At 40.0% G+C, this 12,870-nt stretch overlaps 1 protein-coding gene across 2 annotated transcripts in view; it reads left to right on the forward strand.

The window, feature by feature from the left end:
- The window catches only part of DNAJC21 (DnaJ heat shock protein family (Hsp40) member C21), a 33,269-nt gene extending 21,064 nt beyond the window's left edge, over positions 1-12,205 (forward strand). Inside the window, exons 10-13 of one of the 2 annotated variants that reach the window (XR_013827824.1) lie at positions 2,576-2,748; positions 5,529-5,604; positions 6,132-6,526; positions 9,704-12,205. Coding sequence is in view for 1 of the 2 variants with exons in the window: in XM_079918537.1 (XP_079774663.1) it covers positions 2,576-2,748; positions 5,529-5,604; positions 6,132-6,296 (414 nt within the window). In the remaining variant the exon portion in view is untranslated. Of the gene's footprint in view, positions 1-2,575; positions 2,749-5,528; positions 5,605-6,131; positions 6,676-9,703 lie in introns of those variants that run through there. The other variant, XM_079918537.1, reaches the window with a different exon arrangement.
- Positions 12,206-12,870: the final 665 nt, after the last annotated feature.

Genomic DNA, 12,870 nt, shown 5'->3' on the forward strand with positions numbered 1-12,870 from the left:
AATTATATCAGGGAGACAGCCCCAATTCAGATCAAGTTTTATGTAGCACTTTCCCTGGATATTTTCTAAGCTCTTTTTGAAGGGGAGGGTAGTGTGGAGACACGTACGGGTAGGTAAAAGAGCAGGAAGCAGCAGGTACTGAGACTCATGAGACTTCAGATGGGAGTTTTCTGTATTGTCAGAAAAATTTGCATAAGCCAGCAAGGATTGTAAACGAAAACCCCCAAAGCTGAAATTGAACGTAAACAAACAAAACCCCCTTGTTGACAGCAAGGAAGAATTAACGCAAAAAAGTTTAGAATGTGCTGCTCTGAACACCATCCTTGGGACATGCTCTAAAGACAGAATTAACTCTAAAAGAAGAAATCTTGAGCTTTACTTAGGGGACATTTTGGTGGTATTGGTGTGGTATTTCTGAAACTATCTTATGTGTATTGTAGGATAGAGCAAATATACTAATGTTGTTGGGAACCATATTCTCTTGTGGGAGAAGGGAAATACAGGTATCAATTGAGGGAAAGAGAGAGGAAGAACACTAATGTTGGACTGGAATTGGGGGTATCAGTATGAGCTCGTGATATAAAAAAATAAATAATACATGATGAGCAGTATACACTGAGGGCCCAGAAGCAGTGATACCCAGTAGCAATGAGCATATGTAGTTCACACATCTTTGTCTCTAAATCCCCTTGCCCAGTAAAAGGAGTCAGGGTTTGGTCCTTGGAGAAATGGCTGATTCTAGGGCTGAAACAGGGAAAATACAAGGTGAGCCTGCATTATCTATGCTAGAAATATAAGAGGTATTCAAAAATTGACGGGGATAAGTCAGAAGTACCCAGGAGTCAGCTTAAGGGCTTGCCGAATATGGGAAAATTTGAGTCATCAAAAAGAATAGTGGTCATAGATTTTTAGACATTTATTTTATTAAAAAAAATCGTGTATCTATATTGAGCCTAAAAAAAGAGAGAGTTGGAGAAAGGAAGCAGATGGGAATGCTTCATTCCAAGAATATGAATTAACACAAATGCAAATGGCAGGACTAATAGAAGCAGAAAACATCACTGTTCTGTATCCACCAGTGTAATAAATGGTTCACATAAGAATCATCAGTAGATGCCAGATCCATTGGGTGAATAGTTATTAGGGAACAGGATATTGACACAATCTCAAAGTAACACTCTGCACATATTAAAAAAAGAAAAAGGTACTTAACAGTAGAAAAACCTGGCAATACCATCTTAATCAAATGATGAAACTTTAATCACTGAAAAATGGGAACTGACATTTTGCTTCCTGATATAATGTATTGAGGACACAGAATTATCTTTATGATATTCTTGCTAGAAATGTTTAACCTGAATCTAATCACGAGGAAGTAATTAAAGTCAAACTATGGGACATGCTACAAAGCAGCCATCAAATTGTCAATATCATGAAAGACCAAGAAAATGGAGGGGGGGTACTGTTCTGGAATAAAGGTGATTAAAGAGATCTGACAACTAAATGCAACATTGGTCCTGGATTATATCTACTATAATGCAGGGGTTACAAAAAAGGACATTACTGGAATGTGGATATGGATTGTGTAACAGATCACGTCAATGTTAAATTCTTGAGTGTGAAGAGGGAATTGTGGTTATGTAGGAGAGTGTTTCTGTTCTTAGGAGATGCGTGAGATCTACCTGCAGCTTGCTTTCATAGTTGGAGGGTGGGTGCAGAGAGAAGGAACATGGGAAGAAGAGAGGGAGAAAGCAGACATGGCAAAATGTTACCTGAGACAAAAACAAATCAGTTGTATTTAGTGAAGATGTGTTAGTCAGGTGTTTTTTCTTTTATCATGCCTGTTTGGTGTTGTTTTCTTTTTTTCCTGATTGTAAAATAGTTGCTCATTGCAGATCATTTGGAAAATATGGAAGAGTATAAATATCATCCCTAATTCTGTCTATAGATATTACTTAATGTTGAATTGAGTTGTGATCAGAGGTTATATATAATTTTCTCTCTACCGTCTTTGCTAATATGTTCTATTTTTTCACATAATTGAATCAATATCTTTGGAAACATGATTTTTAAGAGCTCTATAATTTTCCTTCATATATTCAACCATTCACTTATTGAATATTTGGATTGTTTCCAATTTTCCCTAATTTAATATTTCTGTAATGGGCATTCATGTTCTTAAGTTATTGTCTGCCTCTCCTTTTTTTTTTTTTTTTTTTCTTTTCTTTTCTTGCGGTACACGGGCCTCTCACTGTTGTGGCCTCTCCCATTGCGGAGCACAGGCTCCGGACGCGCAGGCTCAGCGGCCATGGCTCACAGGCCCAGCCGCTCTGCAGCATGTGGGATCCTCCCGGACTGGGGTACGAACCCGCGTCCCCTGCATCTGCAGGCGGACTCTCAACCACTGCGCCACCAGGGAAGCCCCTGCCTCTCCTTTTTATTTCCTGAAGATATCCTCCTACCAGAGTGTGCAGCACATTACCATTGTTTATTGTAACTATTTGGCAACATAACATAAAAAGCCAGTAGTAGGATATTATTTGTTTTGTAATGGCACACATGTTTTCTTACCTAGAATTATGATGATAATTTCAATGAAAATGGAACTGGAGAAGCAGTAAAGGTTGATCCAGAAGATAACAGCCTAAATCAAGGCAGTGCCAAAGGATTGGAAGATAGTCCCCAAGAAAATGTCGGTGTTACAGAGACTGTGGAACGGTGTGATGACCCCAAAAGTGAAGCTAAAAGGTAAGTAAGTCAGAGTTGCTTGTTGTTTTCTAATTACTTAATGCTGGTGGTGAGGATGGCTTTTCATCTATCAAATAAAACCCCCTTTCCCGTGATGGACGCCGTGAGTCAGATGTATCTGTGATTTACACCTACACACGTACGTTTACAGAGGACGGTGTTGGAGGGAGAATGCTAGACAGTGTGCTCAGACATTGCAGCAACATGGCCCAAAGCAGAAAGGAGTCACGTGGACCCAGTTTTTGTTCCCTTTATCCTGCTCAGGTTCTTATTTTGCCCAGGGTCAGTAATCCTTGGCACTTGCCTGAGAACAAGACTACAGACAAGACTGTGCCCCATTCGCCTGAGTATCACTGACCAAACCTCCATGCTCGGGCCAGGCATCCTGCCTTCAGCCCCCGTGCAGGTCGTCAGGGCATATGTGCACAGCTTGGGGCCCTCGTGCTCTAGAGGCCCAGGAGTCCTGGTGCTGCACAGGCCACAGCGGCTGGCCAGGGGAAGGTCTCGCTCAGGGCAGGTGGCATTCCTTTTCCCCTCCTCTCCTTGTCTGACTTTCTCGCTCCCATCCTCCTCTGTTCCTCTGGAGCGGAATAATTTCTTATTCCTTGAGGAAAGATCTGAACAGTAGGCAACCGCAGGTTCCTGTCACGGGACCATGAAAAAGTTCAAATGACAGAGTGAGGTGGAAGCCTGAGTTGAAAATGCTCAACGCTGGAGTAACAGTGAGGGGTGTGGGATTTAGGTGCCATAAATGAGGAGAGAAATGCCATGGAAGCCTAGAGTAGGCCTGGAGCTGTAGGAAAAGGAGAACAAGGAACTCCATACACGGGTAACCTGGCTGCCTGCCTTGGAAGACTTTGGACAGTGGAAAGCTGGAAGGGGAGGTTACACACTGCTCTGATGCTTGGTGTGTGTTCCCATGTTAAACATGAGGAAACTGAGTCTGGGTTAAATGACTTGCCCGAGAACAAAAGCTGGTAAGTGGGAAAGTCGGCGTTTAATCCCATCTGCCTGACTACTTGAAGGACCCAGTCCAGCTAGCTCCACGGGGCCCAAGTATCCTGTGAAGGTCCCTCAGAGGCTGCTTGGGTGTATGAGGGATGGGCCAGAAGTGGGGCTCCAGGCCCCTGAACACCTCCGTTACATAGAGCTAAAGTATTTTCATTCATTTTCCACAGTACCTCCACTGTGGGATTCATTTGGGGGAGGAAGAAGGGTTCTCATTGCTCAAACTCAGACTTTCGCGACTACTAGTGAAGTCGTGAAGTTCAGCTTTCTCACTTAATGATGTGAGAAAAAGAGTCAGAGAATTCAAATGGTGTCTTCACTGCTGAGGAGTGACGGGGCTGGGATAGGTAGCCCGCCCCCACCGGCAGGTGTCCCCTCTGCTGCTGCTCTGCAGTGCGTGGATGCTACTAGCTACCTAAAACGTGTGTGTATCTAGGGCACATTTTTATTTTTTTTTCCTTTTTATTGTTTTATTGAAATATAGTTAACATACAGTGTTATTTTAGTGTCAGGTATACAACATAGTGATTTGACATTTATATACATTACATTAACTGATCACCACAACCGGTCTAGGAACCGCCTGTCGCCATACAAAGTTAGGGCAGTATTGTCGAGTATATTCATATGCTGCACATTGTATCCTCTCTAGAGTACTTTGTAAAGATAACGTCTTAGATATTAGCTTCAGAGATGTAGCTGCTGCCTTTCATAATAAGGTGGATTGTTCTTTGGGAATATTATCCTGAACTTTCTTGGATATATTTGTGGCCTATCTGTGATGATATTCTGTAAATTAGTAAATGTTAATCTGTTGCCTTTTATGTCATGGTGTCTTTTTCTTGATGCTTTCAAACCTGGCTGAATACTGCATAATGCTGTGCTGTTCTCCTAATCAGCATCGGGTGAATGTGTAGGCCATTTAACTTAATACAGACTCCTGGGTTCCGCTCGAAGAATGGAATACTCAAGTGCTTGGCAGCATTGTAACTCATTGGCTATAACCCACTCCCTCTGGTCTGTAAATTCGGTTGTGCTCAGATTTTACCCTAAGAATTTGGTCAGCACAAATGAGGGAAAAAGTATGAGAGGACTAAGGAAAATGAAAATTCATACAGATTAAGCCAGAGGGATGTTGTGGAGTTAAAGCAGAACAGGAGGAAACTGACTATACTGGCTGGCAATTTCTGGGTTATAGAATACAGGGGAGAAAACCCCACAGATCAGCAGAAAGGACAAAATCTTAATAAAAGAAAATTCTTTACATTTAACAAATGTAATTCTATAAAAAATGCATTACAGTGTTTCTCTCATTTCACTGTGGAACTGATGAAATGTTTGTCATCAACTGGATCAGGTTTAACAAGTTGTGTCTTTGGGGAAACACATACTTAATGTCATAGATTATTTGTGAGTACTACTGGTTGGCCGTGAAGATGGTTTGCTTCAGTAAATGGAGTATTAATTCGCTTTTTTACAAAAATACACCATATAAAAGTTCGGAGCTATTTTAGTATTCTTGTTTTAGCTTGTGTTTCAACTTTTAAGTAAATTCCTTCGTTTTTGTGTCAAATTTGATATCTGATGATCTCTAAAGTTGTTTTTTAAAGCTGTTCATTTGAGATGTGAAAATTAATTTACTTGGCCATTAAAATGAACGAATTAGCCTTTAAAATGCATGTCACTCTTTTTAGTCTTCTTGGGAGCAAGGTGACAGTTAAAAGGGGTACATTATTATTGGATTATACTGAATTCTTTCATTTATTTTCCAGTGTTTCTAAACCCAAAGGAAAGAAAGCCAAAGATACTAAAAAATCTGTCAGAGTACCTGCTGAACTACAGACAGTGGTAGGTCAAAATAATATTGACAACTCTTCAGTGGACCTTGTTGTTTAAGCAGTATAATCTTAATTCTAATTCTGAAGACGTTACGTGTGTATTTGGTGAGCCCTTCTGCACCTGCTGCATAGATGTGGCTCCATCAACAGTTTTCCTTGACGAACGTAGAATTTATGTGCCGCTGACATTTTTTTCTTTAAAGTAAGCAGAAGCACACTGGACATATCAGATTGTACCAGAACAGTTACTGTTCTGTTTTCCATTACTCTGAAATCCAAAGCCTTATCCATGTGGTATGTCCTGTTGAATGTCTCAGGACCCTTAAAGTTGATGGTGTAGGTTAATGGAACTCGACTTCCAAGAACAACTGCCTCTGTTGAGCCTGTCTTAGTAGCTGTCCATTGTGTTACAAGGTCTTTATTTTGCAGTTGTTTGATATTTAATCTCAACGTGAAAACGCTGCTCTCAGATAATAATACTTGCTTTGGTTTATTTTTTTTATGTTGTTTTTTCTTTTTTTTTTTTCCCCTTCTCAGAGTGATGTTCTTATCAGCTGTACAACCTGCCATAGTGAATTTCCATCCCGGAATAAACTTTTTGACCATCTAAAGGCCACAGGTCATGCAAGAGCACCTTCGTCATCATCTTTAAACAGTGTAACAGATAGTCGAAGCAAAAAAGAGAAACGTAAAAACAGATAGAAATCCTGCCAATGCTTTTTCTTTTTGATTGTCTCTAGATTTTGACACCAAAAACTGAACTGAAATCATCTAAAGAGTTAAAATTTCAGTCATCTGCAATTTATTGCATTGTGGGAGATTATTTTTATCTTGTAGAAACTTTTTTTTGTTTAATATATATTTTTTAAACATTTCATTGGTGATTGAATTCTACTTTTGCCATCCGAATTGACTTGAATGTCTCAGAACAGGTAAATACTGTAAAGTATGCATTCTTGACTTCTCTTGGCTCATGTGGACAGAAATGTACAGAGAGAATTAAATTATTTTAACACGTACAAATGCTCCTTTCTGGTTCATTTTGTGAATTTCACATTAAGTGAAAGTATTTTTATATGATAAGCATTTTTATATGATTCAGTGGTTTTGTGTTTTGTTATGCTTCACGATCTGTTGAAGACTCAGATCATTTTAAAATCGTCATGGATTTTTTCCACCTGATACCATGATTCCAGTTCTGATTTTAAAACTACTTCTAAATAACCTGTTGTTAATTACTGCATTTTTTTTCCCCTCAAGGACAATGATAAGTAGAAACGAATTGAACATATATGGTTGTTTTTCAAGAATAGTATCTCTTCAAGGTATAATTATATTGATTTAACTTGAGATTTTACTGGTAATTATCAATAAGATATATCTTTTGGTTTTTCACTCTGATTTGGCTCACGGAGATGGAACAAATTTATAGGGTGTGTCCTCCTTAGGCATAGGGACAGCTGTAAAGCATGATTGATCAAGATAGCAGATGGTTCAGAATTTATTCTATTTAACAAGAGGTATTCTGCCTTGGGTTTTTTCACTATTTAACAAGAGGTATTCTGCCTTGGGTTTTTTCACTATTTTCAGAAGTTCTTTTGTTTTTTCCATCATTCAGTGGAGAGAAACTTTTCCTTTACCTTTTTTTTTTTGCTGTATGCGGGCCTCTCACTGTTGTGGCCTCTCCCGTTGCGGAGCACAGGCTTCAGACGCACAGGCTCATGGGCCCAGCCGCTCCGTGGCATGTGGGATCTTCCCGTACCGGGGCACGAACCCGTGTCCCCTGCATTGGCAGGTGGACTCTCAACCACTGCATCACCAGGGAAGCCCCAAGAGAGAAACTTCTTTAATGAAAGATTTTTCACTAGGGCTGATATTTATGCCCTAGATTATCTACTCTGTAGCAAAGATGAAAAAAGAAATACAGAGAATCTTTATAAGTGAGTGTGGTCAAGTATATGGATCAGTGATGAGTCAGGTTTTAGGGTGGATTAAATAGGCAATGCTTTTAGTTCACTATCTTGAAATAAGTACTTGCTGTTCAGTGAAGTTATTTCTCTCTCCTTATATCCTTGATCTTCAAATGAAACAATCTTCAGTTATGCATAAGTTCTAAAACACAGGGTCCCCGAGGGCGAGGTCTTTTCTGAAAGCTTCATTGATAGTACTGATGATGCGGATCATTCTGTGAGATGGACTTGAAAATATGCATTTGTAGCTTAATTTTTAGTTTGTTTCTTTTTCATTTAGATAGATGTTTATTTTCTTTACCTTCTTCCCTTTCTAACTTCTATTGCTAATTCCTCCTAATTGTTTTCCCCCCTTTCTTGGTCCCTTCAGGGGAAATGCCAGCCAGTTTTCTGTCTTTGGTCTTTTCCTCCCAGGCTTCATCTGAACACTCACCACCTTCCTCTAATTTGAACTAGATGAATTGGCCATAATTATGAATAGGAATATTAATGAATGGGAGGGCATATTAGTCACATGTTATTTATTGTTCAGTAAAAAATAGGAAGTCATCTTGAAAGGTAGAGAATGTCCTGCAAATGCCCTTCAGACCTTCCTTGCTTTCCCTTGTACCAACCATGCAGGCATATTTAAATTTATTCCTGCTACATGTGAGGATTGATTGGGGTTTCTTGTCACTTTTATTCTCATTGACAGAAGTCATCCATACTTTTTAAGAGATCTTCATCAGTTGTGATCAGAAATTAGATTTCAGTTCTAATCCTGTGTGTGACGCTGATAAGTCATTTAACTTCTCTGAACTTCGTTTTCCTTATCTCTAACACAGTTGTTAGCATAATAATATTGTCTTCATTTATCACCCAGGATTATTATGAAGATCAAACAAAGTAGTACATATGAAAACGTTTTTTAAATACAAAAGCTTTATACACAATGTTATTGAATTTAGATGAGTTAAATCTTTTTCAGTTAAAATATTTGCAGATAGAACTGTATGTGCTGAATTGAATGCGCTTTAGGTTTTATGGGAATTTCCTTTCCAATCTACTTCTGAAGAGGAAAACAGAAACATATGTTATGGCAAGGGTAAAATGTTATTTTTGGTGGATCACAGACGTTCGATTTTGTTTGTCTGAGGCAGAGCAGAATATTCAAAAATACATGAGCACATATTTTACGTTAATCTCATTAAAGCTCAGTGGTAACTACCATCTTGATTGAAGTTAGCTCAAGTGTAGAAGGTGCATAGCTTGAGGGTTCTGGAAGGAGAGGGTTAGGGGAAATCCCGTTTATTCCTCCACAATTCATTCAGTGGTACCAAAGCTAGGGTTCTCCATAAAGCCCAGTGAGACCTTCCCTATTTCAAAATAGGAACAGTATCCTTATCAAAAGCATAGCACTATAGGAAAATAGGATGGCATCAAAATGAAAACTTCTGCAGAACAATAGGCAACATAAGTAAAAAGACAAGCCTCAGACTGGGAGAAAATGTTTTGATACATATAACTGACAAAGGATTAGTATCCAGAATACATTAAACGACAAAAGAACCTCCTATAAATCAGTGAGCAATTGACAGTTATGCATTAATACCGAGCAGTTCTCAAACTTTTTGGTATCAAGATCCCTTTACAGTCTCAAAAATTGAGAACCCCAAAGTGGTTTTGTGTATGTAGTTTATATCTACTGATATTTACTCTATTAGAAATGAAAATAGAGGAATTTTTGAAGTATTACCTTATTTAAAATAATACATGTTAAATAACATTTATGGAAAATAACTTTTTCAAAATGAAAGTTTAATGAGAAGAGAGGCATTTGTTTTACATTTCTGAAAATCTCTTTAATGTCTGGCTCAATAGAAGACAGCTGGATTCTGATAGCTGCTTCTTCAATCATTCTGTTGCTGTATGTTTTGGTTAAAGTATGTGAAGAAAATTGAGCCTCATGTGGATAGGAAATTGGAAAAAGAAGGACCTTGTGGATCTCCCAGGGTCCTCAGACCACGCTCAGAACCGCTGCATTAGAAAAATGGGTAAAATATATGAACAGAAAAAGCTTGAATAGTCAAAACAGTATGAAAAGGTGATCATTGTCACTGATAATCGGGGAAATATGACTTAGTTGTTTCATGTTTTCAGATTGGCAAAAGGCAAAAAGTCTCACAAGATCAAGTGTTGGTGAGAATGGAGAAATGGGAACAATTGCTTCAGTTTGATGGTGGCTATGAAAGTTGAAGACGTACCCCCTGACCTGACAACCCCAGGGGTATACTAGCGTCTCACAGTGTCTGCAGAGGCACAGCATGGGCTCTACCTGAGGACTGTCACCCAGGTCCCACTCCTGACCTGCTGAGTGAGAATTTGCAATTAACAAGACTTCTCAGGTGACTCGCATGCTTCTTGCATCTTGAGAAGCAGTGCTCTCAGGAATCCAGGCGCCTGTGGACAAGGAGACTTAGTGGCTGATCACAGCTGAATTGCTTGTATCTGGGAAAAGTTGGAGATGGACCATAAATCTCCGTGAACAAGAAAGTGGATAAATTGTATAATGGACAATAAGATGGCAAACAAGCAGTTCAAATGAGTGAACTGGATATGTAATACCAATGGCTAGCCTTAAAAAAATACTGAATGAAAACAAGCTGTCAGAAGGTGACATGTATGCCACTTATATATAGTTTTTTTAAAGTACTGTTGTTATTTATAGAGAGAAAATATAGAACCATCAATGGGAAACACATCATTCAGAAAAGTAGTTGCCTCTGGAAAGGGAGGGAGAGGGGTGGAATGGGGGCGTGGCAGCAAAGGGGCCTTATCTGAGGCAAGACTTCTAATTAAGATCTGAAGGAAGATGTTAGCATTAATTCTGGGTGGTGGGTAATGAGGGTTTATCACTCTACTAACATGTTTTCATGAAATACTTCAAATATCCAGAGAAATACAAATTAATGTTCCATTTTTTGTTAATAGAAAATACACTTGCACGAAAGGGGAGATAAAGGTTTTCAGGTCTACATTTTATTCCTAGCATATTCCATAAGCTCACTGTGGCAGAGGCTGTTACTTGTTTCTCTCAATATTCATTCTCCCCTTCTTCCTTATAATTCTGATTTTTGATTGGGCACAAAGCCACCTAAAATTTTACCTTCCTAGCCTCCCTTGCAGCTAGGAGTCTGTAAGTTCTGGTCAGTGATCTGAGCAACTTTGGGGACATGTCCTGAAAGATGTGGGATGTCCTTATTCCTTCCTCCGCCAGCTTCAGTGAACGGGTAGGTAATGGTTGGCGCTCTACCCCTGTCTGGGACCATGAATCCTCACAGGGCAGAGAAACTGAAGCCCAGGAGCTTCCATCCTTGACATGTAGAGGGACCCCATAAGGCCCAGACAACCTCCTTATGCATTCAAGAGAAATAAAACTCCTGCATTACTGAAGCCTCTGTTGTTTTGCATTTCCTGTTGCAGGTGACTCACGTCCTGATTGCTTTTTTTTTTAATTGAAGTATAGTTGGTTTATAATGTGTTAATTTCTGCTGTACAGCAAAGCGATTCAGTCACGCATATATATACATTCTTTTTAATATTATTTCCCCTTATGGTTTATCTCAGGATATTGAATATAGCCAGTCGCTTCTTATTTCACCGTGTGTATTGTTCCCTCCCCATATGAGAGGTATAGCTTCAACAGTGGCAAGGGTGTGGACTCTTAGCTCTGAGAGATCTGGGATCAGGTTACAGTGGCAGCACTAATTATGTGATCTTGGGCAAGTCGTTTAAACTCTTTAAGCCTCTTTTATTTTTTTTCATCTGTAAAATAAGGGTGAAATCAACCTTGCTGAATTGTAAGGGTGAAAACCTAAGTGTGAACACTGCCGGGCACATGATAGGCACTCGATAGCTATTAGCTTTTACTTATTTTCAATAATCTCTTCTGCTTATAAATTTTCTTGCTTTATTTAACTGTTCACTTTGGTTTCTGAAATCATCTAATGGGGATGGTAATTTGCAGAGAAATCCATGATTATATTGATCCTATGGTGTATTGTTGTTTTTTTTTTGTTTTTTTTTTTTTTGCAGTACGCGGGCCTCTCACTGTTGTGGCCTCTCCCGTTGCGGAGCACAGGCTCCGGACGCGCAGGCTCAGCGGCCATGGCTCACGGGCCCAGCCGCTCCGCGGCACGTGGGATCTTCCTGGACCGGGGCACAAACCCGTGTCCCCTGCATTGGCAGGCAGACTCCCAACCACTGCGCCACCAGGGAAGCCCTATTTTTTTTTTTTTTAAGTACTAGTGTATATATTGAAATTCTTTCTGGCTCAAATAGAACAAAATTTTTACATGCTAAAGCTGAAAATATGCTATTTCAACGTGGTTGTGTGATACCAATGGAAACTGTCTTGACGATCATTGATCCTAATTATGTTAGAAGACTCAGTGCATTTGTACAGAGAATTACTTTGCCATTAAAATGAGACAGGGCCCCAGCATCACTGATGTCCTTTCGGATACAAAATGCCTTCTGAAAGCAAGGAAGGGTTCAAATTATCCTTCGCAGTATAAATTATTTGAATGTCACTTAGAGAAAGTTTCTAACAATTTCTAAAACAAAAAGGTCATGGTGTCTCTCCGCATTTAGATAAATTGGTATGTAGTTAATATATCTTCAGGTACTTTTCTTATTTTCAAATTTAATAATAACTCATACTTTTGTGTACGAGGTAACAGTAGTCTCAGCATATGTGAAGCAGAACTTCCAACAGTTCCATCCAATAGTGGAATCCGTCTCTTAGGATGTTCTGTAACTGTCCGGTCAGGGTTCTCTGCTGGAAATGCCATAGAAGGATGCCTGCCCTGGGGGTAGGGGGATTCCCTGAGTGACGGCAGGATCCTGGGCTGGGGTTCTCTACCTGCAGCTCCAGGGAAGCCCAACAGCTTGATGAGCGCTCTGGCGAGTGAGCTCACACCACTCTCCGCTGGACAGCTTCTTCAAAAACCGGTGCTGCGTGCACGTGCTTTCTCTCCAAACTTGAATTGGGTTTTGAAAGCGCAGGCCCAGTGCAGATGGCTAATCACTGCAAGGAGATTGAGGAGAAAACTTATCCCAAGTGGGCGGGCCCATCTGCAGGCACTTTTTAGCTGAGCTGTGTGTTCTGCGATCTGGGCTCACCTGAGAGAAAGCTGTGCAGCTGGAGAGAGACATCTTTGGTGCTCTCCACACCCGCTCTGTAGGTGCCTTTAAACCAGGCCCCCTTTGTCTTCCAGAATCCGGTGGCCGGAGGTGGGCCCAGGGAGATCCAGTCTCTGCTCCTT

Source organism: Stenella coeruleoalba, assembly GCF_951394435.1.
Source record: "Stenella coeruleoalba genome assembly, chromosome: 3".
NCBI classification, from domain to species: domain Eukaryota; kingdom Metazoa; phylum Chordata; class Mammalia; order Artiodactyla; family Delphinidae; genus Stenella; species Stenella coeruleoalba.